The sequence below is a fragment of the Tachyglossus aculeatus genome, chromosome 16, assembly GCF_015852505.1.
Source record: "Tachyglossus aculeatus isolate mTacAcu1 chromosome 16, mTacAcu1.pri, whole genome shotgun sequence".
Taxonomy (NCBI): domain Eukaryota; kingdom Metazoa; phylum Chordata; class Mammalia; order Monotremata; family Tachyglossidae; genus Tachyglossus; species Tachyglossus aculeatus.
The window spans coordinates 10,301,179-10,326,611 of NC_052081.1; the positions used below are offsets into that span (position 1 = coordinate 10,301,179).

Here is a 25,433-nt window from a genome sequence, read left to right on the forward strand (position 1 = left end):
AAAGTCACAAGCTGACAAGTGGCTGAGCCGGGATTTGAACCCATGACCTCTGGCTCCAAAGCCCGGGCTCTTTCCACTGAGCCACGCTGCTTCTCAGCGTGGTACGGTGAAAGAACCGTACCATTTATTGCCTCTCACATAATAATAATAATAATAATGTTGGCATTTGTTAGGCGCTTACTCTGTGCAAAGCACTGTTCTAAGCGCTGGGGGGGATACAAAGTGATCAGGTTGTCCCATGTGGGGTTCACAGTCTTAATCCCCATTTTACAGATGAGGTAACGGAGGCTCAGAGAAGTTAAGTGACTTGCCCAAGGTCACACAGCAGACATGTGGCGGAGCCGGGATTCGAACCCATGACCTCTGATTCCAAAGCCCGGGCTCTTTCCACTGAGCCACGCTGCCTCTCTAATAGTTTATTCCCATCTAAATTCTGGTCTGAGATTACTGATCACCAAATTGTTTTTGCTGTGGCCAGTGTAAACTGGAGTGGATGTAATTTTCTGACTATCAGAATGGTGATAATAATGAGGGTATTTGTTAAGCACTTACTATGTGCTAAGCGCTGGGGTAGATACAAATTTATCAGATTGTCCCACGTGGGGCTCACAGTCTTCATCCCCATTTTACAGATGAGGTAACTGAGGCACAGAGAAGTTAAGTGACTTGTCCAAAGTCACACAGCTGACAAGTGGCGGGGCCGGGATTATAACCCACGATCTCTGACTCCCAAGCCCGGGCTTTTTCCACTGTCACGCTGCTTCTGATTATCCACTAATTTGATAGATTAAATTTAAGCAATATAATGGGTTTGTAATCTCCTGTAGTTATGTTCACATTGATTCTTAGTTGTTTTTTAACTTTTCCATTTTTAACCAGAGTCATAAGAATTAAAGTAAACCTTAAAAGTGAAATGATTCTATTATTGTTGCCAATTGTTATTAAATATTTTGGTGCCAACCGTAACAATCTGCTAGGTACTAAATGGGAACAGAATAAAGGCAAAGTCCCTGCTTGGACATAAAATCAAGACTTCTACGACTAAAGGAAATTAGCAGTTTTGTTGCCCTATGCCAGCTAAAGCCCCTTTTCCTGATTTTTCTGCCCATGGACACTACTGAGGCCTTTGAATCTGAGCTTCTACTTGATTGGATTTCACCAGATTTAAATGGACCTAAGACAAACATCCTGTTTTCAAGTATGGTGTGATTGTCGTCCTTCTAATCTGTAAGCTCATTTTGGACAGGGAATGGGTCTGTTATATTCTTGTATTGTACTCTCCCCAGCACTTAGTACAGTGTTCTGCACACAATAAGCACCCAATAAATATGACTGACTGACTGACCAAGTGGGTTTAGCCTTTTCAAAGATTTTGAATTCACCAAGGAGCAGGCAGCACTATTTTCCGTACTAATTCCCTTTATAGTAGAATCTTTGTCACTAAATACATACTTTGATGCCTACTCTTGTGTTGCTCTTGGTGCCGTGGAGCAGCATTGGCACTGTGCCGTTGTCATTCTGGGTGCAAGTGGCTTTGCAATTACTTGCTTGGGAATGAGACTGTCAGGGATAAGAGTACACGTGCTTGGTACAAGTGCTCTACACACAGTAAGCGCTCAATAAATACAATTGAATGAATGAAGTGGTGCTGCACAAACAGCTAGCATTAGAAACCAGTCCTCGCTGGTTCTCAGCCCCGAAGTCTCAGGATTGAAGCTCATCCTGGTTCTTGGCAAGGACTTCAACTTCCTTTCTTGTTTATTTGCTAATTTAAACTGTGCAAAAGCTCCACATTACTGAAATATTCTTTTGCCTGAGTTCCTTAGCTGAGTGTTATCAATACCTTTCTAATTATTGGGGCTCTCCTCTATATCCTGTAACTGTTGCTAATTGTTTCAGGGACAATTCGTACAAGATCCAAGTTGTGGTCTCAGCTAGTATTTGTCATCTTTACGTCTGGATAAACCAAGCAAGTTGCTTAAAATCAATCAATCATTCATATTTATTGGGAGCTCACTGTGTGCAGAACACTGCACTAGATGCTTGGGAGAGTACAGAATAACAGAGTTAGTAGATATATTCCGTGTCCACAAGGAGCTTACAGTCGAGAGGGCGAGACAGACATTAATATAAATAAAAAAAGTATGGATATGTATCTAAGTGCTGCAGGGCTGAGGGTGGGGTGAATATCAAGTGCATTAAAGGGTACAGATCCAAGTGCATAGGTAACACAGAAGGGAGAGGGAGTAGGGGAAAACAGGACTAAATTGGGGAAGGCCTTTTGGAGGAGATGTCATTTCAATAAGACTTTGAGGTGGGGAGCATGGTGGTTTGTCATATATGGAGGGGGAAGGAGTTCCAATTCAGAAAGGATGTGGGCAAGGGGTTGGTGAGATAGAGGAGATTAAGGTACACTGAGTAAGTAAGCATTGGAGGAGTGAAGCATGCATGACTGGGCTATGGTAGGAAATCAACAAAGTCAGATAAGTGGGGCTCAGCCAATTGCTTTAAAACCACTGGTGAGGAGTTTGTTTGATGCGGAGATAGTGGGAAACCTCCGAAGGTTCTTGAGGAGACATCAACTGAACTTTTTTTTTAGAAAAATGATCTGGGCAGCAGGGTGAAATATGGACTTGAGTGGGAAGAGGCCGGAGGCAGGGATGTCAGCAAGAAGGCTGATACAGTAGTCACGGTGAGATATGTGTGGATCAGCATAGTAGCAGTTTGGTTGGAGAAGAAAGGGTGGATTTTAGTCATGTGAAGGTAGAACTGACAGGTTTTGGCGACAGTGAATACAGGGGTTAAATGAGAGAGATGTCGAGTACAATACCAAGGTTACGTGGGCTTGCGAGGTAGGGAGGGTTGAAGGTATTGTTGGCAGCGATGGGAAAGACGGGGAGGGCAGGATTCAGGTGGGAAGGCAAAAAGTTCAATTTTGGACAAAACGAATATTGTTTTGGTGTTCTTTCAGGTGGAAGGAGGATTTGCTATTCTGACTATTTTCTCATTTTAATGTGTAGGAATGATGTATTTGGTGCCTTGGACGTGAAATAAGCATAATTCTGCTGCTGTAAGCATAGGGCTGAGGACCGATGTGGGAAATATGGACCTAATGAATGGGCAGACGAGCAACGTTAATATTGCAGCTACTGCTTCTGAGGTAAGAAGTACAATTACATGTCCATATACTTGTGGAGAAACAGCATGGCCTAGTGGATAGACCAGGGGCCTGGGAGCCAGATGGACTTGGATTCTAGTCCCGGTTCTGCCACTAGACTGTGTGACCTTGGGCAAGCCACTTAGCTTCTCTGTGCCTCAGTTCCCTCACCTGTAAAAAAAAAAAAAAAAAAAAAAAAACCCTAAAAAATGGGAATTAAGACTATGAGCCCTATGTGGGACATGGACTGTGTCCAACTTGATTACCTTGTATCTACCCCAACACTTAGAACAATACCTGGCACATAGTAAGCACTTATCAAATGCATAAAAAAAGCCTAGCCAGATTTCTCATTCCCTAATAGATTTTGCCACAAATTCAAGTAAAACCCAAAAGTTGGGAAAACATAGGGACCAAGTGAATTGTCTCTTGTTTGAGCCAAAGTACTTCTGTTATATATCATTCATAGGGTTAAAGAGTATCACAATAATTCGATCCTCAACAATCAGCAAAATTAAGATGACAAGATGTCCCACCTAGAAGTGCATCAGGATCACTTTTCACCCATTTGACCCATTGCCTTTCCGAATGTTGAAGGGGAATGAAAATATCTCACTTTTCCCTCTTCATTTAATAATGATGTGTAGGTTGGGGCCTTGGAAGGACTTTGATCTTTTGAGAACCATCACTTCCCTGAATCTGCTGGAGTTGTAAAAATCTGATTATTTCAAACAGAAGAGGCTAGTTGAAAAATGCAGTCCCCCCCACTCCCTCAAGAAAATCCTAAAGACTCATCACTTTGACCAAGGCATCCACCCCCAAATAAGAACTTGTTCCATTATGTCTCTTTGCCTCTTGCAAGATTAAAATTTTAATGAAAGATAATATAGACTGAATAGACAAATGAACTTAAATGAAGTTTTGGGTTTTAGCCACTGAAGTCTAAAGGCTTTTGGGGGCGTGGAAAGAGTGAAAGGAAATCATATTTTTATATTTTTTTCCCTCTGATATCTGATGGAATGTCAGTACAGCTGATAAAATATTGAAATGTATTTTGCTTATTTATGAGCAGCCCACAACTGGAGCCCTATTCTAGTAGAACAGTGGAAGAAAATGTGGTGAAATGAGCAGGAAAATGTAAAACTTTGGCTTGGGCCAATTTAAAGCAGAAAAAAACTGTCAATAAATTTGTCCAGGTAAAAAGTCCTCCTGAAATCCTTCTTCCAAGAAGCATACCCTGATTAATTTCCTTCTTCCCATATTGGCATGTGTGGCATATTTAGCCTACTCTACCACCATTGTGCCCTTGTCAAATATGATTGAATGAATGGATGAAAGTATAGGAGTTTAATGATTAACATTCTTTATTGGTTTTTTTTTTTTTACCAAATGTCAACTAGAAAGAAAATTAATATTACTTTGAATGATGTAAATGACTCTGGAATTGATTAGTAGATATTGTAGATGCTTCACACTCTTGTTGCCGAATTGTACTTCCCAAGCTCTTAGTACAGTGCTCTGCACACAGTAAGTGCTCAATAAATACGACTGAATGAATGAATGAGTGAATGAAAAGCAGTAGCTTAATCTCAGCAGGAGCTTTTTCACCCAGAAAGAACTGGGTCATTAATGAGCAATCAGCTCAGGGTAGACCTTTCAGTTGTTGATTGTTTTGAATATAGATGTGATTGGACCTGTGAATAAATATAATTGTTTTAGACAGGAGTGCAAAGCACCTAGGGAATTTTCAACATTTACTTTTAAAGGATTTAATTGTCAGCATCATATCTTGTACTGATAAACTTGCTCAAATAATTTTAAACCTAGAAATAGATGTGCTTATTTAGAGTTTTAAAAATCACATGCATAAATGTCATTGAGGTTATACATTACATTAGTAGTTTGTATATAATCCTGTTTTTGTTGCCATTAATGAGACTAAAATGAAATCCAGTTGTCAGTAGTGGAAGTAGCGTGGCATAGTGGAAAGAGCTCCATCCTGGGAGTCAGAGGACCTGGGGTGCCTAATCCTGGTTCCACCACATGTCTGCTCTGTTACCTTGGGCAAGTTGCCTAACTTCTCTATGCCTTTGACACCTCATCTTTAAAATGGGGATTAAGACTGTGAGCCCCATGTGGGACATGGACCCAAGGCTTAGTACAGTGCCTGGCACATAATAAGTGCTTAACAAATACCATACCACACCATAAACGCCATACACACTTACATATAGTAGAGTCCAAGTTTTAAAATAAGGGATTTAGGCTAATTTTAACCTGATGTCTATCTCCCAATTGATATTTTTATAATTTTGGGTTAACAAGATGTGTTTTTCTACCCAGCAGAGTTCCGTGAAGCTCCATCCCAAGTTTGTTGCTTGTCACTTCTCACCTCTTCACTACCTCAACCTACTCCTCCTCCCCGTGCTCTCTTCCCTGGGTAGCTCTGCTCTTCCCCTTTCTTCCCTGCCACCTCAGAGGGCTGAGCCAGTTGGGGCATGGGACTGAAGAAGTAGAAGAAAGAGAGAGGGCCGCTGCTGTAGGGCCTACCACTCTCTCCCCACCCATTCATCTAAAGCTCTCATCTGTGGGAGAGTCAAGCCGCTGCATCTCTTGTCATTACCACCTCATCCCTTCATATCATCTCCCCTCATTTACGTACTTGGAATAAATGGCACTGATGCCTCCATGCCTTACTCCCTGCTCCCTTTGCAGGGAACTCCTGTACAAGGGAATTGTCTTGTACCTTTAAGGAATTTACAGTAATTTAAAACACTTTATCCCAGAATTTCATTTTAAAATTAGACACCCTCTGGATGATTTTTTTTGCCATCTTTGACACATATAATAATAAAAACAATAATGATAATAGTGGTATTTAAGTGCTTGCTATGTAATAATAGTAATTATTATTAATGATAATAGTGGTATTTAAGTGTGTCAAGTGGTACTTACTTTGTGTCAAGTACTCTTCTAAGCAGTGGGACAGATACTAGGTCAGACACAGTCCCTTAGTCATAATCTAAGCAGGAGGGAGATTGGGGATTGAATCCTCATTTTACAGATGAGGTAATTGAGGCACAGAGAAGTTAAATGATTTGCCCAAGGTCACACAGCAGGCACCTGGCAAAGGCAGGATTAGAACCCAGGTCCTCTGACTCTCAGGCCTGGGCTCTTTCTACTAAGCTATGCTGCTCCTCATTTATATACAAAAATGCTCTGAGTAGGTATAAATTAGCTCATATATTCAATCTTACTTTCAATTATTTATCTTGAACACTGTATTTACAACTGTTAAAATAATAACTGTGGCATTTGTAAAGTTGCCTACTTTGTGCCAAGTTCTATGCCAAGCACTGGGTTAGATAAAATACAGTCAGATCGAACCCAGTGCCTGTCCTATAAGGGGCTCACAGTCTCCAGTGGGAGGAAGAACAGGTTTTTAATCCCCGAACTATTTTTATGTCTGTCTCCCCCATTAGAGTTTTCACTCCTTGTGGGCAGGGAGCATGTCACTTCTTTATTTTGTAGTTCCCTAGTGCTTAGCACAGTGCATTCCACCAAGTAGGCACTCAATAAATGCTAGTACTACTACTACTATTATATTTGAAAAAGTTTTATCCTGGTTTTACGTTTTCTGTGGATTGGCTTTTACAGTTTCTCTTTTGAACCATAAATACTTTATTTTCCCTGTTATAATCTTTAGGCTGTAAGCTTGTTGTGGGCAGGAATGTGTCTACTAATGCTGTTGTATCATACTCTCCCAGCACTATAGTACAGTGCTCTGCACCAGTAAGCACTCAATAAATTGCACTGATTGATTTTGATTCACAATAAAATTAAAAATAATTCACACAGTTGTCTTTCTTTTTACAGAAGAGTAGCAGCTCTGAGTCACTAAGTGACAAAGGTTCTGAACTGAAGAAAAGTTTTGATGCTGTGGTATTTGATGTTCTCAAAGTTACACCAGAGGAATATGCGGTAAGCAATGAAGCGGGCTTCTTGGGTTTTCATAGTTTTTTTCCTTAATAGTATTTATTAAGTGCTTACTATGTGCCAGACACTATTCTAACTGCTGGGATAGATAAAAGGTACTTGGATTGGACACAGTCCATGTCTCACATGGGGTTCACATTGTAGTTTAATATAGTTTAATATGCTTCAGTTGGTTGTGATATGTATACTTAATAAAGGGATAGATGCCTATGATTTTCATATGCCACTCCCCCCCCCCCCCCAACTTTCAGTGAAAATGATTTTTCCCTTCGGTGTAGTGTTTCTTATTTTTCACAAATCCAGCATTCCTATTACATGGATTTTAGGGTCCTGTTGCATATAGTTTTTTACTGTTTCTTCAAATGCCCAATCATATTGCTTTTTATCTAGCTGGTTGTGCGCTGTCCGGAGAAGCTTCCCTAATCTCAATAATGTTCTAACACTTAGAAAAGTCATGTTTTGGGAGAATGGACTATATTGCCATGTTGATACTCAAGTCAGTTCTAACTGTAGAAATCTGAATTGAGTTAAGGGTATTGCATGAAGTAGATTGCTTTTTTATTTTAAAGTGCTAATTACTGGACATTCTTTAAAAATGACTGGGATAAAGCTAAGCACTTTGGGACCCATTTACAGGCAGCAGTGCCACCCTAAGCTGTCAGTAGCAGCTGGAAAAAAAATTAAAAATGAAGCACTTCAATTTCCTGCCTATCACCCCAGACCTGTACTAAAGCTGTTCAGCTGGAAGCAAAGTGAGGAAAGACATTATCTTGCTAGGGTGCTTAGAAATATTTCCAGTTTTATAATAAAAAAGCAAAAGGCAGATATAGTTAATATAATTTACCATGCAGCATCTTTGGAAAAAAAAAGAAAAAAATTAATATGAATATAATTTTCTCTCTTTATTTCAGGGTCAGATAACACTCATGGATGTCCCAGTATTTAAAGCTATTCAACCAGAGGTGAGTTAATTTATACAACTTTGTTTTTCATGTTGTTGACAAAAGAGTAGTTCATTTTCTTTGTAAATTTATTAACTTTTAGAATTGCAGAACAAAGTGAATCTTGACTATTACAAATTATTTTGTGCTTTATGCAATATGAAAATATCCTAAGGCAGTTTGGCAACTTAGCTTGGATAAAATTATTTGGCTGCACTGATTATTCACATCTTTACTGTGACATTAGGAGTTTAGATGTGGGTTTTGATCCTTTTAGTTAAAGGTCTGATTCAAAGGTGACGAGAAATATTTTAATAACCCTGCTGTTCAAATATATTCTCCTTTTAATCCCATATGATCATTGCTAGGTCCCTCCTGACTGCGTGTTGAAGGATGGTGAAGACATTTAAGATTATCTTCAAAATAAGTTTAAAATCTGATTTAAAACAATTTCCATAAGTTGTGTGTCAAAATTGTGCAAAATAGTAAAGAGTGATGCTTTAAATAACCCTTTCGCCCTGAATCCCTCTGATTCCCAGCAGCATCTAAAGTCCTTTGGGAAATTGTCCTTTAAATTAAATGATAGACAGTGATACTCATTATTTAGGAAAGATTCCTATTTGTAAGTGAAAATGGGAATTTTTTGTTGACTAGTGTTACTCATTTTCTAAAATAGGAACATAAACTTTTAGGAAAAAAAAAATCAAACAAACTCCTGTTAGGTTTCTAGTAGCTTGTTTCTGCTTGACGATTTTCATTCAACACCAAATACCAAAGGTTCCCATAGTAGGTCAGAGACGTTCATATTCTAGTGTCATTAATTAAAAATAGATATGTCACAAATGCTCATCAGCGAAAGGCTCCCTCATTTAAAGTCCACAAGTTGAAATGGTTGAATGACTTCCTTTAACCAAAGAGGAAAGCAAAGGATTTACACTTCTTGAGAGATTTTCTTTTTCTGGCTTTATTAAGTCTCCTTAGGGAGTCAGTGGGCTGCAATTAGTGAGATTTTTTTTAAATCAGAGTTTACAGGCCCTTGCACTAGCATGTGCCACTAGTGGGTGAATAGCTGCCAACTGGCAGAAGAATGTGAGTACCACTGGCTTTTAATGAAGTTCTTTTAATGAAGTTTTTAATTCTGGCTTGAGGGCAGAAGGACTGTGTGCCTAGAAGGGAGAGTACATGCCCCCAAACCAATCTTTAAGTACATACAGGAAAATAATCTTTACTTTTTTTTCTGTCATAATTATTTTTATTGAGAATTTTGAAAAATAGAAAGGTACAGGACAGCCACCAAAGGTTTTTGGTACACCTTTAGGACAAACCCTATAGACCCTGCAATAGCTTTTGAGGAAGTGAGCACAGTAATGCATTAATTCAAAAGAGAAAAAAGCAGATCTATAGTCCCTTGGTTTCATAGTTTTTATTAAGGCATATAGTAGTTATATTTAGTCATCTTGGTTCTAAGTTTAAAATTGACTTTCAGTTGGATGATGGAGTTTTCTGCAGAAATACTGTAAATCTGAGTCTGAATTTGATTTGGTATCTGTTAGAAACTTAAACTTGCCTACCCCATTTATATTGTCATCTCTGGAGCAGGGAAGGATTAAATGTTGGAGTTATTCACCTAAAAACGTTTTTATAATCTTTGAGAAAATGACTGCAAATGTGAAATAACTACGTATTGTCTGTTTAAAGCATTTATAGCATATAAATACATCAAGGTGGTTTTTTGATACTTGAAAACTATGTAGAAAAGAATTAGGTATCTCGATAACTCAAAGCCCAAGTAAAATTTCACTACACACACACACACACACACACACACACACACACACACACACACACACGTGTATATATATATATATATATATATATATATATATATATTTTATCTTATTACTTTGTAGGGAAAGGTGGGCCCCAAGCAAAAATCCATTTATAGGCAAAATGACTTCTATTGGCTATAGTGCATTCTTCTCATGATTCCTTTTAACTAAGCGCCAGGAAAGCCATCTGTTAAACATATTAACCTGCTTTTCACCCAAGCTATAGGTCACTTTTCAGTTTCTGTAATTAAGTTGATTTAATTGTATTATTTTTAAATTAAATGCTGAATATTTCTCTTTGTAGGTGTATGCATTTTGGATGATTTAGGAATAAAACTGACACATAGAAATTAGAAGCATTTGGAAACAAGATAGCACATATACCATATATGTATATATATACTCCTTAAACACACACACACTCTCTCTCTCTCTCTCTCTCTCTCTCTCTCTCTCTCTCTCTCTCTCTCTCTCTCTCTCTCTCTCTCTCTCTCTCCTGAAACACTTTCTCCATCTCTTCAAAATAACTTCACTCATAGGCAGAGGGATGTATGTACTATAATAAATACCTAAAATCCGTTAATTGTGAACATTGATGAATTCTGACAGTTGATCGTATTTGCACAATTACAAGACCTTTTCTCTCCCTCCCATCCCCGAGGTTTTCTGGAACATTGTTCAGGTAGTTTTCCTTAGTGTATCTTATATTTTACTATCATCGTGTTCCCTAAAAGTTGGTATTTTGAAAGAAATCTTTCCTCCAGAAATCCTTTTCCATTTGTTTTTGTTTCTCATTTAAACAAATCAATTGACAATAATAGTATTAATAAATGATAGTATTTGTTAAGCACTTACTATGCGCCAAGCACTGTTCTAAGTGCTGTGATAGGTACAAGGTAATCAGGTTGTCGCACATGGGGCTAATGGTCTTAATCCCCATTTTCCAGATGAGGTAACTGAGGCACAAAGAAGTTAATTGACTTTCCCAAGGAAACACAGCAGACAAGTGGTAGAGCTGGGATTAGAACCAATGTTCTCCAACTCCCAAGCCCATGCTCTTGCCACTAGCCACGCTGTGATGTTACTCTAGATACACTTTCTCCATGAAATAATTTCAGATTAGCATAATGATGAATTTTGGTACTTGCTAACCACCTACTCTGTGCCAAGCACTTTGGTAAATATAGAAAAACCAGATCTGACATTGTCCCAGGGGCTCATAGTCTCAATGGGAGGGTGAACAGGTTTTAATCTCGACTCTAAATGGAGATGAGGAAACTGAGCCACAGGGAGGGTAAATGACCTGCCTAAAGTCATAAACAGGCAAATGGTGGAGCTGGGATTAGTATAGTTCCTTCTTCCCCAATTAAATTTCAAGCTCCTGGAGTTTAGGGCTTATTCCTTGTTTTTCTCTTTCTCTTCTCATAGTACCCAATACAGTGTTCTGCAGACTATGTGTGTTTATGAAATAGTTAACGTCGCATTGAATTTTAAAGTTCAGATCAGAAATCATATGGAGTAAAAGTGTCGGTGATTAAAATACAGGGTAGAAATTTTAAATAGCCTGTGAGAATAGGCACATTTTTATGAAGCATATGAAATTATACTTATATCCCATTTAACTATTTCATTAAAATCTGTAACTTAATAGTCATGAGCTGAACAGAAATTGCATAAACCATTCCAAAGAAATGAACTTTTTAACCTATTCATAAATAGGTTGTGGTGGTCCTGGGGGCTGCAATGGGGAAAATGGTCAACTGTGGCTTCAGGGGTGAAACAAGTTTTGAAAAATAAATTCCTTATGCCACACTGGTGCCATGGGGAAGCAATTTTAAAATCTGTAATTTTGGGGCAAAACATTTCAAGAGGGGAAGAGGTGGAGGGTGGGTTGGTTGGAGTAGGAGAGGCTGGGGGTGTAGGAGGGGGAGCATTTACCTGATTGCCTAAGATGATAATAGCTGTGGTATTAAGTTCTGACTATGTTCCAAGCATTGTACTAAGTGCTGGGGTAGATACAAAGATAAACAGGTTGAACACAGTCCCTGTCCCACCCAGAGCTCAAGGTGTTTTAGTGTCACTTAAGTAACAGTTGGGCACCCCTCTTGGAATTCCTATTTGATCATGACCCTAAACCTTTGTGGTTTCTATTGCCTTTTTTTAGAAATACATGTACCGTATATTCCTTTTTTCAATTCTGTGGTCTTGGTAACACATAAATGCACTTTACATTGTTTCCTATGGGAAACCGTACTTCATACTCCCCCTTCTAGACTGTGAGCCCACTGTTGGGTAGGGACTGTCTCTATATGTTGCCAGCTTGTACTTCCCAAGCGCTTAGTACAGTGCTCTGCACACAGTAAGCACTTAATAAATATAATTGATTGATTCATTTCACTCTCTTTCATTAAACACACTATTTTTATTTTACCAGGGTATCTCAGTAGCACATTTGTAGCTTCTTGTGACAGGGGTTGCCCGGTAATGGATTCTTTTCCCAGTGGATTCTCTCTGATTTTACTTTCTTCAGGGGAAAATCACACTCTCCAATCACATGTTCTAGAAGTGAAAGTTCTATCTCCTCCCTTTGAGATCCTTCCTTTACTTCAGTTTGAAAGAAGGGTATGGATAAGCCTTTTTTAATCTCTTGATGTTTAATTTAGGAATCACCCATAATAAGGATAATTTTAAAGCTCACTTTAAACACTATCTTCTCTCCAAAAGAGGGGATAGCATAAATCATCCATTGTAGTATTTACTACAAACTGCATAGTACATCATTGTCAATGATATTTGTTGAGCACTTGCTGTGTGCAGAGCAATGTAATAAATGCATGGAATAGTGCAGTACAACAGAGGTTGGTAGATATGGTCCCTGCCCAGAAAGAACTTATGGTCTTGAAAGGGGAGACAGGCATGAATATACATAAATTATGGAAATGTATGTAAGTGCTGTGGGGCTGAAGGTGGGGTGAATATCAAGTGCTCCAATTACATAAAAAGCAGAAAATCATATGATTGAATTCCTGCCTCAGTCATCATGGTTCAACTAACAGTGACCCTGTTTTCAGCATCTGCCCCGATGCCACAGCCTCTGTGACACTTGTTTGGACTCATGGAGACCTGGAAGCCAGTCTGCAGCCTTGCTTCCTTCCCTTTTGAACTGTTTCCTCATTGGTCCTAAGGATTGAGAGCTGACGATTGTTGTTAGGGTAGACTGCCGGAAAGACTGGTGAGCCTGTTTGGCCTTTGCCCTCATGCTGGGAGCAAGATGTGAGTAGGGCTAGGGAAGTAGTTATGCTTGCTGTGCTTTGCCTGCTGGTTCAATGATACTTTGATACCAAGGATAGCGTAAAAGGCAGAACTTTAGATGTATAACTTGGCAAATAGTTGGGAAGTGAATACAGCCCACTCACTGGGAGAGTGGATTGTTCCAGAGCATGTCCTCTGCCCCAAGAATTGTGATAATAATAATGATGATGATGGCATTTATTAAGCACTGTTCTAAGTGCTGGGGAAGTTACAAGGTGATCAGGTTGTCCCAAGGGGAGCTCACAGTCTTAATCCCCATTTTAAGATGAGGTCACTGAGGCCCAGAGAAGTTAAGTGACTTGCCCAAAGTCACACAGCTGACAAGTGGCAGAGCCGGGATTTGAACCCATGACCTCTGACTCCAAAGTCTGTGCTCTTTCCACTAAGCCACACTGCTTCTCAGCGTGATGAAACAGCATGAATTAAATTATTTGTAGCTTGGACAGTGCGGACCCAACAGTAATGTGATGAAAAACACTAGCATGCAAATGCACTAGTTGCTTATTAAAGATATGGATAGAAATACCAGAAGAAAGTCTATAAAAAGACGTGTGTTGTGTTTGTTTAATGTTCTGAAAATTCACTCAGTATATTAACAGATTGGATGAATGGAATACTTGGGTAACTACCATCTCTAAGTAAATGACGTGTTCAGGGAATAACCTGAACCTCTCTAATGACCAAAGCAAGCAAAAATGCTATTTTCACTTCATCACTTTGTATTTTACAGTTTGGTGTGAATTCACTGAAGCAAAATGTTGTTTGTTGTAGATTTATGATGTAGGCTTAGAGAGAAGTCAGGGTGTACGTATCCAGAATTTTCCTTACTTTTAAAATCACTGCTGGTAAATCTTTTAACCTACTCTAGGGAAAGTCTGTCTTTGACTTAGTAAATGTGAATTGAGGACTTTGTATGAAAAGCTTTGTAAGTAATGTTTATTTGTAGGAAAAATTGTATTTATCTGTACCAGACAAACATAGATTGCTTTGAAATAGTTCTGTTGAATGTTTCTACTATGGTGTTTTGGTCCTTCAATTTTCTGTAATTCCTGTGCTGCTGTGGAACTAGGAATGTCATAATGATTTTCCAAGGATAATACAAAGATATGATTCAAGGGCCAAATACAATTCAAACAGAATTGGGGAAGGTGACATTAATAATATGGTAATACAAAAAAGTAATGCTTTGGGTATGACTTTAAAATTATCCAAGTGGTCTCAAGGATTCTTTGTTCTGGGCCATGGCTTTTTTTAAAAAAATCTGGGCCAGATGAATTTTATAATATTTTGGCAGCTTTCACAGTTAACTAATCTGATATTATGATCCCATATAAAAAATTTACCAGTCTAGCAAATCCTAGGCTCTGCCTGTACGCTGGCAGTGGAATGAGTGGGGGCTCCAAGTCAGGTTTTAAGGGGGAGTGCAAACCTTGAGGCAACAGTAGTAGGTAGAGGTAGAATATTGCTACTGTCATCACTGGCTGTTTCATCATGGGGACAGCAAAATCAAGCGGCAGGAGACTGGTAGGTCAGAGAATAGAGGAAGTAAAGATGAGAGGGAAGAGAGCCGAACTAGGCAGGGGATGAGAGGGAGAAAGAGTGTAAGGGGAAGACAATAATCAATCAATCAATCGTATTTATTGAGTGCTTACTGTGTGCAGAGCACTGTACTAAGCGCTTGGGAAGTACAAGTTGGCAACATATAGAGACGGTCCCTACCCGACAGTGGGCTCACAGTCTAGTCTAAGTACACAGTCTGTACTAAGCACTTAGGAGAGTGTAACATGACGACGGAACAGACACACGCCCTGCTACAGTGAGTGGGGGAGAAGGGGAGACAGACACTAATATAAATAAAGAAATTATGGGTAGCTATAAAAGTACTCTGGGGCTGGGGTTGGGACGGTGGTGAATAAAGGAAGCAAATCAGGGCGACGCAGAAGGGAGCGGGAAAAGAGGAAATGAGGGCTTGGTCAGGGAAGGCCTCCGGGAGGAGATGGGCCTTCCGTAAGGCTTTGAAGATTGGGAGAGCAATTGTCTGTCGGATATGAGAAGGGAGGTAATGAATCCCCATTTTGCAGATGAGGGAACTGAGGCACAGAGAAATTAAGTGCCTTGCCCAAGGTCCCACAGCAGACATGTGGAAGAGCCAGGATTAGAACACAGGTCCTCCGATTCCCAGGCCCGGGCTCTTTCTCTTAAGAGAAAATGAGGGGAGGTTAGAGAGATCAGTTTTTGTGAGGGACTACTATGTAAAAAAAAACTGGTAGCAACTTCTTGACTGCGTCAAGTTAATATCCCAATAACTGTTTTTGGGTTTTAAAAAAAATATTTCAATTGTGCTTTCCTATTCTGCAGGAAGACGTAACCACCATTAATTTACTTTTCTTACACTGTCCTATTCATAAATTAAATTTTGTAATTTTTTTTCATTTTAGGGACTCTTGAATCTAAAATTATAATGCTATACTTAGATTAATGATTACCTGGAAGTATAAAAATTTAAAATAGATCATGGAGTCACATTTCAGAATTGAAAATAAGCTGTTGATTGAACTTTTGGAAAATAAAGCTATAATTTTGTAAACAAGAAGTTTCTTTTCACTTTTGAGTCCTGTGAGTTTTGAATTTTAATAAGAAAAACATACCATAAATATTAAGTAAAATTTGAAGATTAAGTATTCCTAGTTTTTGTTTTGGTGAACCTAACCGCATGCGAGGGCATGAAATAAAACACGTTAATTATATATCCAACATCTAAAAAGGGATCTAATTGCTCATTTCACTAGATAGCGTGAAACTCTTTATTTGCTATTTTTCAGCAATGGAATTAGTGCCATGTGGATTCATAGTAGATATAAATTTCACTGTGATGTTTTTCCAGGAGCTGTCAAGTTGTGGATGGAATAAAAAAGAGAAGTATAGTTCTGCACCAAATGCAGTAGCCTTCACAAGGAGATTTAATCACGTAAGTCCTCTTTTTAAAATATGGTAGTCTGAGTAGGTAAACCAATGCAACTGTTTTAACAATGGAAGAATTCCAGACATGTTTTCTACCTACAATAAAAAAGTTAATATTAGTAGCCACTTCCATTATAGTTTTTTTGTACTTTTTTTAGCATTTCATGTTTTATAATTATAATATATGTCTTCTGAAGAAACTTACAAAACTACCAAGTGTTACTAGAAAAGTGCTCAGTATAATCCTGTGTTAGGTGACTGGATTTAGCATGTTGCACACTTCTGATGTAATAGGCACGATTTACTATTGATTTGACTTTTATGAGGCTAAATATTTAATCAAACATCTTGCTGTTGTTTAGTGTTTAGCAAACATTTTTTCTAATACTTGTACTAACATTTAAACAAAATGCAATCCACCTTTGTTTACCCATGTACCTTTTAAACAATTCTGTAGGGCTAATTTTTACGAGGCACAAATAATCAAATAGAACAGAAAAACGGGAGAACTATAGTTCATTTTGGCAATCTAAAATGATTTAAATGAAGTGGAAGCTCTGTACCACTGAAATACTATTTCTCAGCTTATGTACTGCCAAAATATCATAGAGCTGTTTTACTTTATAGTGGTACTTTTCTTCTATCCACATCAAGAACCACCTTAGTTAAAATAGTTGAGGGACTTGTATCCCTTGGATCCTGCTCTGTGTAAACAAAACAGGAACAGGGGGATTATATAGAGACAGGAAAGCAAGGTATATAAAGTATTTTATTAGAAGTACTGAAAGCGTTGTCAGTGTCTGATTTTACAGCCAAGTATGTTTTACTCTCCACAAATATTTTACTGTGTACTCTGAATAGTGTAGATATTGAAGGGTTCATACAAAAAAAATCTTTGATGCTGCAATAAATATGAGTATTTATGCAATATTTATTTTGTTTATGCCTGAAAATTGAGGTTTTATTGCATCCTTAAAGTGTTCCTTGTACATTTTACTTGATACTTTGTATATATTTCTACTGAGTGTCTCAAAATATAGCCATGTTAAATAAATGGAAAATACATACTAATGTAGAGACCACTTCAGGATGAGAAACAGTAGATTTCCTCACCATGTTCACTTTTAAAGGTACTAAAGTTGTTAGTAGCAGAGACCCTCAATTTCATCCTTGACTTCTGGAGGTATAGCAGATTTTTTTGTTGTTGTTAAACACCAGGTCACCTCACAGACCAAACTCCTGTGCTGCTAAATTTCATCATGAAGGGCATTTCACCTTTCATTTTTGTGTTCTCCATATTTCTGGGAAAATTATTGTGGAGAGAAGCTCTGGTGCTGCAGGAGAAATGTTGGGGTTCCCATCCTGTTGTTAGCGTACATTTTGGAGACTACATTATATAGTCTGCCATAAAAAAGGGTCTTTGCCTCACACGTGAACATGTGGATTTCCAGGGACAGGTAATACTGAAATTAGAGGTTATGGGCCTGGAAATATATAGTTTTAGAAACCAGCCAAATATAGGTACTAGAGAAACCCTGCAAGTAGATGATCAAAGAAAACCGGGCAAAATGAGCAAACTGAGGAAGCAGGAAGAAGGGGAGAAACAGCTGGATATGTTGGAATGTTTTAGGTTTGAAAGTAAACTAGAATCAGAGAGAAGAAATTGACATTTAGTGGTAGCTTTTAGGGGTAGCAGTAATAAAAAAAATAAAGCCACAGAGTTCATATTTTTGTAGGTTGTCGGAGGGAGCTCATTTCTTAATAAGAGATTAGTCAGTGGTTTTGTTTTAGTGGTTAGTTATGATACAAGAGCTTGAGGAGAATATTTTCTTTATGGTATTTGTTTAGTGCTTACTATGTGCCAAGCACTGTACTAAGTCCTGGGTAGATACAAAGTTGAATGTAGTCCAAGTCCCATATGGGGTCCCCAGTCTTAATCCCCATTTTACAGATGAGGCAACTGAGGCATAGAGAAGCTAAATGACGTGCTCACGGTCACAAAGCCGACAAGTAGCAGGGCCAGGATTAGAACCCAGGTCCTCTGACTCCCAGGTCTGAGCTTTATTCACTAGGCCATGCTGCTTTTCTACTTTCCTGCTTTCCTTACATCTGTACTTACATTTCTGTTTTTAGGTAAGCTTTTGGGTTGTAAGAGAGATTCTTCATGCACAAACATTAAAGATAAGAGCTGAAGTTTTGAGCCACTATATTAAAACCGCCAAGGTAAGATTTCCTCTTGTTTGTGTATGTTTTAGGCCTTAACTGTCCTATTGTTTTATATATTTAAGCTCAGCCATTTAAAAGTGTAAATATTTGCCTCTGACACTCCATTTAGTGTTTACTGACATGAAGTGTTTGGTATTTCTAGTGTTAAGTCATTCTCAAGCTGTATTTCCTAAGAGTAAATTCATCTTGGTAGAAACTTTTAGGATGTATGTATCCTTGTGTTTCTAAAATAAATTGAGCCAATTTTAGAATCCCAAATTTTCCAGTTAATAGTCACGAATCTTGAATCCTCTGAGAGTGATCAAAATAAGAGTGCATTGTACCCCCAAATACCATAGCTAATCATTTAAATTCTGTATGATGGAAGAAAATGTAACACAGCTAGTTCCTTCCAGGAACATGTATAGTTTTAGGGGAGTAAGTTAGGCATTTAAAATGTTGTACTATATTATTTTGTGAATTGATTACCATACCTTTATACTGAGTTATATTGAGCTATATTTTGATGTCTGACCCATATTTTATATTGTGGCCTTGACAAATGCAAGCAGTAGTGGTTAGGACTTGCTCCCTCATCTTCAAGCCCACTCTCTCATTACATCCTTCAGACAATGATTTAATTGCCTAGTAATTGTAACTGTATAATTCTTCTTGGAAGGTAAAGCTCTACATTTTTGAAGAGAAATCCAAGTAATTTCAAAGATAGTCCATGTCTTCCAGATACATTGATATGACCACCCAAAAACTCTCTCCTCCACTCTTACCTTTTCTTGTGATCTCCTGAGGCGATCACCTACCATTTCTGACCCCCATTCCTTCACACATTCTAACAATACATGGGCTCTCTTCTCTCTTTAATCCCAATCTTCAGGCACTCACTGTCTGATGGCTCTTTCCCCTCTGCCTTCAAATACATCTTTGTTTCTTCTATCCTAAAAATAAAAACCTTCTCTGGACTCCACTGCACCATTCTCTTGAGAACGGATCCAGGAACAGTGAACAGTCATGTATTTGCATATATTTTTCCTACAGATGTTATTCCAGAAACCCGGTTTCCACAAATTGGATGTGAAAAATAGCTAGTATGAACTAATTGCTTAAGAATGTCAGGGTGTGTTTTTGTTTTTCACCAGTTCCCTCAGTCAAGAAGTAGATTAGAGATTCACATTTTGGCTGTCTACCTTTCATTTCTGTTTTCGATCAAGCTTCCAGATGAAGGTCACGTTAAGGCACATTCAGACATGTCTGCAGTGGGTTTTAGGCTTATTGTATTCATTCGCAGATTATTTGTCATTTCTCGGGACTTGAGTTCTGTATAGACCATATCAAAGTATTTTTATTTAGATTTTGGTTTCTTATAGAGCATATTTCTGACTAGTGAGCAAAACTGTGAATTTTGGGAAAATTTCTTTATTTTCATATTTCTTGTCAGGCAGTGGGGTTATATGATGGCCTTAAAGATTAAAATTTTTTATGGTATTTGTTAAGTGCTTACTATGGGCCAATGCTGGGGTAGATACTAGCTAATGAGTTTGGATACAGTCCATGTCCCACATGGGACTCAGTCTTAATCGCCATTTTACAGATTCAGTCATTCAATCGTATCTATTGAGCGCTTACTGTGTGCAGAGCACTGTACTAAGCGCTTGGGAAGTACAAGTTGGCAACCTATAGAGACGGTCCCTACCCAGAAGCGGGCTCACAGTCTAGAAGGGATGAGTTCAGGACGATCATTCTAAGTCTACCGTTCTGTCTTTCCATGTATGTGCAATCTCTTCTCGTAAATGTGGCCGTGAAGTGATGCAGATTCTTCTTGAATGAATGATTGCAATTGAAATTCAGAACTTAACAGTAAATATGAAAGTCGGTTTCATGGAATCTGGAGCAGCATTGAAGGACTTCCTTTCTTATTAAAGCAGCAGTATGCTTGGTGTTTGACCTGCATATAGTAGCTTTACAAGGCAGCTTGGGAAGTAAGGCTATGCGGTATCTCTGAAGTATGTTTGAATTTTGGTGTGTGAGAAGTAGGAAGAAGTTAGGGGCAAGTCACCAAACAGAGAAAATCAACTTTCTGATAGTTACTCTGAACTGTGTCTTCAAGGACATTTTGTGGATTTAGTAGATTTCATAGATCAGAAGAAAAAGAGAATGCTGTGGCAGTGATTTGATAAAACAGGTTTAGCTATTGACTGCAGGTTCAGTTTTTATTTATTGAAGTCTAAGTAATACAACCAGATTACCTTGTATCTACCCCAATCAATCAATCAATCGTATTTATTGAGCACTTACTGTGTGCAGAGCACTGTACTAAGCGCTTGGGAAGTACAAGTCGGCAACACATAGAGACAGTCCCTACCCAACAGCGGGCTCACAGTCTAGAAGGGGGAGACAGAGAACAAAGTCAAACATACTAACAAAATAAAATAAATAGAATAGATATGTACAAGTAAGACAAATAAATAGAGTAATAAATATGTACAAACATATATACATATATACAGGTGCTGTGGAGAAGGGAAGGAGGTAAGATGGGGGGGATGCTGAGGGGGATGAGGGGGAGAGGAAGGAAGGATGCTTGCAACACTGCTTGATGAAGGGTAAGAGCTTAACAAATACCATAATAATTGAAATAATAATAATATAGCTGCCAGCATGTATGCGTTTAGTAGTCCCCAAAAGGTTAAGGGGCAGCAAACATTACAGCAGATATCACCATCTGACAGTTAACATGGACAGTAGGTGCTTGGTTGTATATGCTGCCTTGTGAGTGCTTTGGGCGCTTCTTCAATCATCTTAGCCGCTATCCTGTATACCCATCAGCACTCTTTCCTGACTGCCCCACCTCTTTGAATAGCAGGAACCACTCAAAGAAGCAGTGTAGTTTCCTGAGTTTTCATAACAGTATTTTACGTTACTACTCTACCACGGACTTAATGTGGTACAGTGCTCTGTGTACAGTAAGCAATCAATAAATATCATTCATTGATTGATCAAATTGAAAGGAGGCACCACCACTGATTTTGCCCTTACTACTCAGTAAGATGGCATCAGAGACTGTGAGCCCACTGTTGGGTAGGGACCGTCTTTTTATGTTGCCAACTTGTACTTCCCAAGCGCTTAGTACAGTGCTCTGCACACAGTAAGCGCTCAATAAATACGCTTGAAAGAGTTCTGGGAGAATTTCAAAAATCCCCCTACTCTGCGGTAATGACACATTCATTCATTCATTCATATTTATTGAGTGCTTGCGGTGTGCAGAGCACTGTACTAAGCACTTAGGAAGTACAAGTTGGCAACATAGACAGTCCCTACCCAACAACGGGCTCACAGTCTAGAAAGGGGAGACAGACAACACAAAACAAGTAGACAGGTGTCGATACCATCAGAATAAATAGAATTTTAGCTACATGGGTTTCTTTAGTACATCTGTCCTGGCTGTAGTACCCAAGTAATTTAAATTCATGGTCCCAGAGTGACCCCATGGTTTAGTGCCTTTAACTCTTTTTTTAAATTAAATTGCACTCTGACTTTCCAGAAATGACATAAAGATAGAAATCCTAACTATAACACGTTATACACCAGAAACTACACTATGGAAGGAATTTACTGTATTTTCTTTCCCAAAGCCCTCTTTTTGGCAAAACTTCACCTGCTTACCTAGATTAATAAATGCTCCTAAAAACACCAAGAGAAAATTTCTCTCACAAGGAAATTTGGGTACAATTAGTATACCGTTTTCAATAGAAATTTATGAAAATGCTGCCCTTCTACCTCTTACCTGAAGTCTTTTTTTTTTAACAAATTAAAAGGTAAGACTACAAATGTTAAAGCTAAAATACAACTGAAATGTAGATTGTGCCTTTCTTATGAGTTCAGGTGGCTTTCAAGTATCTAATGTATCATTAGATAATAAATTCTTGTAGGGGCAGCAGTTTGTATCTCTTATGTATGTTCCTCAACCAAAACCATCTAATACAGTATTTTTCATTCAGTTGACATGCAATAAATATTGTTAGTGATAATTATTATTACCTGTATGTTTTTCAGTGTCATAACTTTTTACTTTTTGTTTTCAGAAACTGTATGAGCTGAATAATCTACATGCCCTTATGGCAGTCGTGTCTGGTTTACAAAGTGCCCCCATCTTCAGACTCACCAAAACATGGGCGGTGAGTACTCCTAGAGAATTTTGTATTCTAGTAAAGTAAATGTTCTTAATTTTATCTTTTTGTGGTTTTCTTCATGACTGAATGGATATTACAGTGTTTTAAAATACCCTAAGATTCCATATAAAACGTTTGTAGTGTTTTTACTCTACATTTGCCTCTTGAGGGCTTTTTCATGCTTTGTTAGGATTTCTTTCCATTTGGCAGTGTATTTTATATTTAATTTAGAAAAATGTAAGCAGCAGTAATTAGTCATATAAATTTTATGGTGTTAATAAATATGGAGGCATGTCAAAGTAATTGCCCACAATCATCTGTGAGGTTTGGTGTGGTCTGTAGCATATTCATCAGTGTCAGGTAGAAAGGAGGAGCAAAACACACGCATCTCCCAGCTCTGCCAGAACCTGGTTTCTGCTCCAGTCTGCTGAAATTGCTGCTGCTCCTCCTGTTCTCTGGGGTTTTGTGCATTTTGGGGGCCACTGTGTGCAGTAATGCCCCTTGACCTCCTCACCCTAGCTGTTGGCACCAGCAGCCTCTCCAGCCTGGGCTGGAGCTGGGCTGCTTGTGGCCGAGCAGGTTGGGGAGCAGGGATGGGTGGATGAGGAGGGGCCTGTCTGCCCTGTCCACCTCCTGTTTGTCCAAGAAGATAGTCTGGCTGAGCCTCTCTATGTTGGTGTGGGCAGGGGGAGTATATATCTGTCTTCTGCTTCTTCTGCCTGTTTCCTCTTCTAATCTTGAATAACTGTTCCTCACCGTGCCTCGTTCTCGCCTGTCCCGCCATCGACCCCCGGCCCACGTCATCCCCCTGGCCTGGAATGCCCTCCCTCTGCCCATCCGCCAAGCTAGCTCTCTTCCTCCCTTCAAGGCCCTACTGAGAGCTCACCTCCTCCAGGAGGCCTTCCCAGACTGAGCCCCCTACTTCCTCTCAATCAATCAATCAGTCGTATTTATTGAGCGCTTACTGTGTGCAGAGCACTGTACTAAGTGCTTGGGAAGTACAAGTTGGTAACATATAGAGACAGTCCCTACCCAACAGTGGGCTCACAGTCTAAAAGACTCTCCCCCTCGTCCCCCTCTCCATCCCCCCGTCTTACCTCCTTCCCTTCCTCACAGCACCTGTATATATGTATATATGCGTGTGCATATTTATTACTCTATTCATTTATTTTACTTGTACATATCTATTCTGTTTATTTTATTTTGTCAATATGTTTGGTTTTGTTCTCTGTCTCCCCCTTCTAGACTGTGAGCCCACTGTTGGGTAGGGACTGTCTCTATATGTTGCCAACTTGTACTTCCCAAGTGCTTAGTACAGTGCTCTGCACACAGTAAGCGCTCAGTAAATATGATTGATTGATTGATTGTTCCTGCACTATTGGTTGCCACATCCACTCATATTGTACCTATAAATTCTATTAAGCAATTTCTTTTCTTTTGAGTATTATTATTATTATTATTGTTAATAATAATAATAATGTGTTAATTGCTAGTAAATTTTTGGTTAATTTTAGAAATTAGCACCTTTTTAAAAAGTGCAGTACCATGTATAGCTATGTAAAGTGCATTTGTGGCTCAGTCACAATAATGAATTTGTTGTGCCGGGGGTTAAAGGAAGATGTAAATACAGATTAGGGTTATGGAGAGGTTTCATATTGTTAGCTTTGGTTGCTATTAACCCTTATTTTTTCAAATATTTTGTATATGTTTTCAGAATTCAGTCCATCAGTCAATTGCGTTTGAGTGCTTACTGTGTACAGAGCACTATACTAAGCGTGTGGGAAAGTACAATATAGTAGAGTTGGTAGTGTCCACAAGGAGCTTGCAGTGTATTTTCATTCTCTAATTTTACAAAGTGGGATCCTTTTTATATTGCCGAAACAAAATATAGCCATTATCTGTTTTTAACCAAAGAGTGCTACATATGGATTGGTATTTCTGTAAATATGTATTTGTAATACTGTAGGATAAAACATAGTTAAGTTTAATACTGAACATATTCCAGAAGTTTGCCTTTCCGATTTTATGAACACAAACTCGGAAACATGCCCACAATTTTGGGTTCTGATTAGAGAAAGTTATGTTTTAATTGGGTGAATGGGAAATTCCATTAACTAATGACATCTTCTAGGATCCATTTCATCTAATAGAAAGGTTATAGTTGAATTAACACAGAAATAACTCCCTCTAAAATGGTTGGTTTCTAAGAAAATGTACTTACAATGAACAAATTGAAATTTTTTGCTGCAAGCTAGCCCTGTTCTTTTAAGTCTGGAGAAACAGCTGTTTCTGATGAAAACCAGAATAAATTCCTATATTGAAAGTGTTAGAGAGATGCCAGTATTGTATTTCATTTAGATTACAGAAACAACTGTGTCTGAGCTTTGTTTTGGAGGGGTGGACAGCTAGTGGATATGGTTATGTGGACAGGGTGATGTCTATTAAAAAAATTATTCTGTAGTTTGTAATGCAGTTTCAAAAAAATCCCTTTTCTGTGTGCAAACATCAGTATTTTCCATCTTGAGTTTGACAAGAAGAGATTCATGTGGCTCATAAAGAAATTGTTATGAAACCAGTTTTTTTGTCTCCTGTTGAAACACGTTCATTTGGGGTTTTCCTGGTGATTTCACCTTATTATATTCATATAAGTTTCTGCATCTCAGGAATCCTGGGTCATTGCCACTGCTTTGCAGGAATGAGTTCAGCATGCACAAACCAAGACTGCAGAGATTCAGGACTTCCTACAGAGAGAGGGAAGACTTGGGAATGGGACCATGGGAAAGGCAGGTCAGGGAATAAAGTAAGTGGGAGAGGTTTAAAAAGGGCTTTGGGTTTGCTGGGAAGGTCA

The 25,433-nt window shown here is 38.6% G+C and overlaps 1 protein-coding gene across 2 annotated transcripts in view; it reads left to right on the top strand.

Annotated features, from left to right (window-relative positions):
- The window catches only part of RALGPS2 (Ral GEF with PH domain and SH3 binding motif 2), a 140,929-nt gene that overhangs the window by 30,540 nt on the left and 84,956 nt on the right, over nucleotides 1-25,433 (top strand). For both annotated transcript variants that reach the window (XM_038757532.1, XM_038757533.1), the window contains exons 2-7: nucleotides 3,021-3,160; nucleotides 7,034-7,138; nucleotides 8,065-8,115; nucleotides 16,120-16,203; nucleotides 18,330-18,419; nucleotides 22,499-22,591. In XM_038757532.1, coding sequence (XP_038613460.1) covers nucleotides 3,104-3,160; nucleotides 7,034-7,138; nucleotides 8,065-8,115; nucleotides 16,120-16,203; nucleotides 18,330-18,419; nucleotides 22,499-22,591 — 480 coding nt within the window. In that variant the 5' untranslated portion in view covers nucleotides 3,021-3,103. The remainder of the gene's footprint in view (nucleotides 1-3,020; nucleotides 3,161-7,033; nucleotides 7,139-8,064; nucleotides 8,116-16,119; nucleotides 16,204-18,329; nucleotides 18,420-22,498; nucleotides 22,592-25,433) is intronic.